The sequence below is a fragment of the Hippocampus comes genome, unplaced genomic scaffold (assembly GCF_001891065.2).
Source record: "Hippocampus comes isolate QL1 unplaced genomic scaffold, H_comes_QL1_v1.1 scaffold367, whole genome shotgun sequence".
NCBI lineage: Eukaryota > Metazoa > Chordata > Actinopteri > Syngnathiformes > Syngnathidae > Hippocampus > Hippocampus comes.
In genome coordinates this window covers 241,035-246,656 of record NW_017805741.1, presented here as the reverse complement: position 1 = coordinate 246,656, position 5,622 = coordinate 241,035, and the positions used below count along the sequence as shown (strand labels likewise).

General features: G+C 60.5%; 1 protein-coding gene across 4 annotated transcripts in view; it reads left to right on the top strand.

Moving 5' to 3' along the window:
- LOC109523890 (supervillin-like) overlaps window positions 1–5,622 on the top strand; it is a 24,999-nt gene that overhangs the window by 16,442 nt on the left and 2,935 nt on the right. For 3 of the 4 annotated variants that reach the window (XM_019883341.1, XM_019883340.1, XM_019883342.1), the window contains 17 exons: window positions 21–168; window positions 347–430; window positions 493–579; window positions 679–856; window positions 940–1,112; window positions 1,352–1,507; window positions 1,617–1,753; window positions 1,828–1,975; window positions 2,504–2,649; window positions 2,735–2,910; window positions 3,041–3,176; window positions 3,437–3,737; window positions 3,808–3,962; window positions 4,231–4,333; window positions 4,425–4,632; window positions 4,705–4,835; window positions 5,107–5,198. In XM_019883341.1, coding sequence (XP_019738900.1) covers window positions 21–168; window positions 347–430; window positions 493–579; window positions 679–856; window positions 940–1,112; window positions 1,352–1,507; window positions 1,617–1,753; window positions 1,828–1,975; window positions 2,504–2,649; window positions 2,735–2,910; window positions 3,041–3,176; window positions 3,437–3,737; window positions 3,808–3,962; window positions 4,231–4,333; window positions 4,425–4,632; window positions 4,705–4,835; window positions 5,107–5,198 — 2,559 coding nt within the window. Of the gene's footprint in view, window positions 1–20; window positions 169–346; window positions 431–492; window positions 580–678; window positions 857–939; window positions 1,113–1,351; window positions 1,508–1,616; window positions 1,754–1,827; window positions 1,976–2,503; window positions 2,650–2,734; window positions 2,911–3,040; window positions 3,177–3,436; window positions 3,738–3,807; window positions 3,963–4,230; window positions 4,334–4,424; window positions 4,633–4,704; window positions 4,836–5,106; window positions 5,263–5,334; window positions 5,479–5,563; window positions 5,617–5,622 lie in introns of all 4 variants that reach the window. The other variant, XM_019883343.1, reaches the window with a different exon arrangement.

The window sequence follows — 5,622 nt, the reverse complement described above, 5'->3', positions numbered from 1 at the left end:
CCCCAAAACCATTTGAGCAGAAGTCCAGCGTGGATGCGTCGCCCAAGATGTCGCTGGCTGAGAGGATGAAGGTCCTCAAGGACAAAGAGGAGCAGTGGAAGAGCAAGGGCAAAGGAGCGGCCAACGACTCGGTCCAGTTCACCGTCGCCGGACGCATGGCCAAGAGAGGTGACACTGCCCGAGTCGCGGCAGCAAAATCTTTCTTGCCCGGAGATGCCGAGCACCTTGTTTCTAAGAGACAAGACTCGGCGAAGCTCCTCCCCTCACGCGGACGGAGTTCCTTGACATCCGGATGGCGGCCAAAGCGGCCGCGTATGCATTGTTACGGTCTGCCGTCTTTCCCCAGGTCTCGTGTCCGAAACGGGGAAGGGCGAGTCCCGTCTTACTCCCATGAAGAAGTCCAACGCCGCGCCTGCAAAGCCGCTGGAAGGTAATGGACGCTCGCGCGTCTCAAATGCCGCCGCGTGGTGACGCTGTCGCTCTGCTCCAAAGAAATCTCCAGTCGCTCCGACGTCAAGGTGGAAGGAGACAAAAGGCTGGACAAACTGGAGTCCTTCCTGGACAAACTTCACAGTCAAGGTGCACTCTTGCTACGTGTCCTCGATTCCATTTTCGGTCCTCCTCCTCGGACATCATAAAGCGCACGTGGATTTCCGAGACCCCGATTTCCACCCTCAGGCGCGAGCAAGAGCACCACGTCCACCATCGAAGTGACGGCAGAGGCCGAGAAGGAAGTGATGGCCTTGGACGACGACGAGACCTTCGGCAGCTTCTTCGCGTCCGTCTCGCCCTCGGCCCTCCGGGACGTGCTCGTGACCGAGGAGGACCTGAGCCACGTCCAGGCCAACGCGCCCAAGTGGGTCTCCGGCCGCGGCCGTCGCGATGGGAAGGAAACGACCGCGGGGAAAGCCGCCGTTGACGCGCGACGTTCTTCCTCAGGCTCACGTCGGCCGTGGCCCAGCACAGGCGCGCCGTGCGGCCCTACAGGAAGAACCGAGGCTCCAGGAACCCTCTGAGAGCGCTGGCCGCCCGCAACGACATCCGGCGGGTCTACACCGAACAGAGGCTCAACATTGCCAAAGTGGAGAGCAAGCGGATCCAAGTGGAGCGCAGTAAGACATTGGCCCGCAACACAAAAGTGTTTTGTGAACGGCGACCTTTCCGGGAGTAGAATGGAGTGATTTCGTTCGAACTGAACCACCATCTTTACACCCGCAGTCATTGAATGAGTCGTACCGCGTCCAATCGCGCCGTCCGTTAAGCGTGTCGGAAAACCCTCGGCCATTCCGAATGGTCTTTTGCGGCATCCCACAAGTGGGGACTGGCTTATCCCTGCCTTCTGTGCGCCTAGTGGCCAAACACTCCAACATGGCTGACGTGGCCTTGGCGGGCCTGGCCAGCAAGGAGAACTTCCGCAAGGTCAACCTGCGCAGCGTCAAGTCCACCGACGTGGTCACCAACAACAGCGCGCTGCCCTTCAACAAGCTCATGCTCATTCGCATCAAAGGTCAGCGGCGGCCCGCAACGTTGGCGGAATGCCGACGCGACGCGTGAGACGTTCCCACGGGGGTGTCATTTTTGCCGGCCTCCCCCCCCGGCCGGGGCTTTCTCCGCAGGTCGGAGGCACGTGCAGGTGCGCCTGGTGGAGCCCGCGTCCAAGTCCCTCAACAGCGGCGACTGCTTCCTTCTCATCACGCCCAAGCATTGTTTCATGTGGAGCGGCGAGTTCGCCAACGTCATCGAGAAAGCCAAGGTAAGGCCGCCTCGGCGAAAGGGCGCGCGGGGGATCGCGGCCGCGACCTGGCAAACGTGCTCTGCGGGCGGCAGGCGGCGGAGATGGCGTCCTTCGTCCAGGCCAAGCGGGACCTCGGGTGCAAAGCCTGCCAGGTGACGGTGCTGGAGGAGGGCATCAACGCCGACAGCAAGTGGGCCAAAGACTTCTGGACGCTGCTGGGAGGAAAGAGCCAATATCCAGGTGTGCGCGGGCGCCCACGGCGTCGACGGGAATCCAAAACGTCCCTTGCGCTCCGAGCTCGACCGGGCAAAGGAAAGCGAGACGCGAATTATGGCCGGCGGGTGGCGGCGTCGGGTGGCTTTTGGATGCGGACCGGAGGAAGGCGGAAGTGGCTGAACGCGGCTCGTGATTGAGCAAAGTCATTCTGCAAAGAGTGTCGCAAAAGAGAGAAAAGATGTCCGAGATGATTGAAATGGACAAGTCCAAGTGATGACCGACGTATACGCGCACGCACGCTGCTAAATACTCCGACTGCTGAATTCGCTTCAGATCTCACCAAAGAGTGAAAAGTTTTGTTCTTGTTTTGGAATTGGAGGCGACCCCAATTCTGCTGGTTCATGAGGCTTGTGACTGATCGGTGCTCAGCGTGAGCGTTTTAAGCGTCATGGTTGCCTCCGCGCCCGGAGGCTCGTCTGGTATTCCCCCTGCTGCTCTGCACGCATGCTCACTCCGCTCCGTCTGGCGTGCGTGCGTGCGTGCGTGTCACAGGGGCGGGGGAGCCAGAGGAGGACGAGCTGTACGAGAGCGGCGTGCTGGACTCCAATGGAGTCTACAGGCTGCAGGGAGACAAACTGGTGCCTCACGAAGACGCGTGGGCCTCCATCCCAAGTGTCACCTTGCTCGATTCCAAAGAGGTGCGTGCGTGCAAAGTGATCATGTCTTCTCGGTTTTGTTCTCATTGCCCCCGCATGCCCCCCTTTTTTTTCCTTGTCTCCTCAGGTTTTGGTGTTTGACTTTGGCGGCGAGGTGTACGTGTGGACCGGCAAGGATGTGCCTTTGGGAGACAGAAAGGTTGCGGTCAAGCTGGGCAAACAGCTCTACGGTGGCAGCTACGACTACAGCAACTGCAGGGTTAACCCTTTAGATGCCTCCTGCGCCGACAGCGACGTTCCACAGTTGAGTGAGGGGGGACGGCGGCGGCGCTTTGGCAGTGGATTTGTTGTCTTAACGCAGCCCCCTGCTGGTGGTGTTGCGCTATCGCAGCAAGCGCGAACCCGGCTAAGTGCCCCCACTCGGTGTTCGCAGGCAAGGAGAGGGCCGCCCAAGCTGGACTCTGTTTGGCCGCCTGTCGGAGCACAATGAGACGTCGCTGTTCAGAGAGAAGTTCCTGGACTGGGCCGAGAGGGGGAAGGAGGAGGCCGCTGTGACAGAGGAGGTCAAGGTGCGCAAGGATTTTCTTCTCAGTGTTGCGTGTTGGCGAGAGCGTTTCTCTTTTTGTCTGCCTATTTCACACGTTTGCGCAAGAATTTTCTTGAAAATCCGCCCCAAAAAGCAAGCCGCCGGGTTGAGGTTCGGTCGTTGTGCTTTTGAATTGAATGGAGACTTGCTCCTTTTGCGACATCGGTCTCGCGGACGTGCCCGGGCTCAAGAAAAGTTGAGAAACACGTCAATACGCCAAATCGTTGCTATCGGTCTACTCAGAGCCCGGTCCACTCCAGCGCCCGCCCCCCGCCCGACCTGGACCTGCAGCCGTGCGACGCCGGCGCCCTGCTGCGCAACGAGCCGCCGCCGGTCAGCACGTTCCTGGAGGGCGTGGACGTCCAGCGGGGCCACGGGGTGGTGAGGACGGAGGACGGCCGGCAGGCCGAGTTGTCCACGGTGGCCGTGGACGCCTGGCATATTAAGGAGTACGGCGAGGAGGAGGTGCCGAAGGAGAGCCTGGGGCAGCTCCACCAAGGGGATGCTTACATCATCCGATGGAAGTACTCCATCACCACGCTTGGTGAGTCCCCGTGGAGACTTGTCATCGCTGAGATTGACTGAGGACCGAAGCGACTCCTTTGTCCCCGCAGTGGGGAAGCGGCAGAAACCCGGAGAGCTGAGTGCCGGCGTCGCGGGCAGGGAGAGGACGGCTTGCTTTTTCTGGCAGGGCCTCCACTCCAGCGTCAGCGAGAAGGGAACCTCGGCGCTCAAGACGGTGGAACTGGGCAGCTTCAGGGGATCGCAAGTGGGTCTTCAACTGCCGCACGCATTTTCGCCCGCAACCTAGTTGTGGGGGGGATGCTCAACTCAAGTGCATTTCCCGAGCGCTTTAAAACAACCTCGGTTGGCTGTGTCCAAAGTGACGCACGTCGAGCAAAAAGAATTCATAGAACGACAAACAAGAAAAGAACAAATGAATCACAAAGACAGGACAGAGCACAAAAACAGTCCAACTCAAAATCCAGTCTCATGCTGAGTCCAAAGCCAAAGAATAAAAATGTGCTTGTTTGCAGGTGCTCGTGAGTCAGGGGAAAGAGCCTCCGTGCTTCCTGCAGCTCTTCCAAGGTGGCTTGATCATCCACAAGGGCGGCCGCGACGACTCGGTCAACAGATGGGGTAAATCCTTCGTCGACCACCAGGGGGAGCCCCTGCACTCCAACTCTGACAATCACCGAGCCACGTCGTCTTTTTTGTTCTCGCCCTCCAGAACGTTGGCGGTTGTTCTGCGTTCGCGGCGAAGCAGAGGCGGAGGCCACGCTGTTGGAGGTGGAGTGCAACGGCGCCAGCCTGCGCTCGCGGGCCGTCCTCGTCCTGCTCCACGCCCGAGAAGCTCGTCTCTTCGTCTGGCACGGCTGTAAAGCGCACGTCGGTGCCAGGCGGGTGGCCAAAAAGGCCGTGGACCGGCTGAGCCGAGGGTAGGACGCGCGCCGGGGAGCGCGGGGGCGCGGTCCGAGATGACCGACTGAGGGTTTGCGCTCTCCTCCAAGGTGTCCTTCCGAGTTGGGCCTGAGCGGCGGCAGCGTGAAAGTTGAGGAGGTGGAGGAAGGAAGTGAGCCTGCGGAATTCAAGAAGGTTCTCGGCTTGCAGGACAGGAAGTCCTACGACTGCATGCTTCAAGGTTTCATTCACGCTTCCTCCAAAAGTGCAGTCACGCGTTGAAAAAAACGTCGGGGCCAAATCCAGTATATATTGCCGATGCTAGTCAACCATCCGCAAATAACGGACGCGCCGCCTGACACGAGTTGGCCTTCAGAGGCGGCAAAGCGCGGAAAAGCCGCACTTGGCGTTCACTTCCAATCGATCCCTCGACCGCGCTCACAACCACACCGAGCACGAGAATAATCGGCCAAGCGCCACGAGCGCGCCTCAAACACGTCGGCTGCTTTCAGACCCCGGCAAGTACAACCACACCCCTCGGCTGTTCCGGCTGAGCGCCAGCTCGGGCCTGTTCGAAGGCGAGGAGCAGCTGTACGCCGCCAGGGTGACGGAGGGCGTCGCGGCCATGCCCTTCCTGCAGGAGAACCTCTACTCGGCACAGCAGCCCGGTAAGGCCCGCCCGCCGTCCGTCCGCACGCCGCTCCTCGCCTTTTGCTCATCGTCGCTGTCGCCCGCGCCAGCTCTCTTCCTGCTGGACAACCGCATGGAGGTGTACCTGTGGCAGGGCTGGCAGCCCGAGGAGGAGCGCTGCACGGGCTCGGCAAAGATGCGCTGGGACAACGAGAGGAAGTGCGCCATGGAAACCGCGCTGCAGTACTGCCAAGGTCGGCCGTCTTGACATCGCCGTACGTACGTGTGTCCGTCCGTCCAGCTGCAATTATTCTGACACTTCCCCGCTTGCGCTTGTAGAAAAGAGCTCTCGGCGCCCCCCGCAGGCGTATCTGGTCACGGCGGGCTGCGAGGCTCTC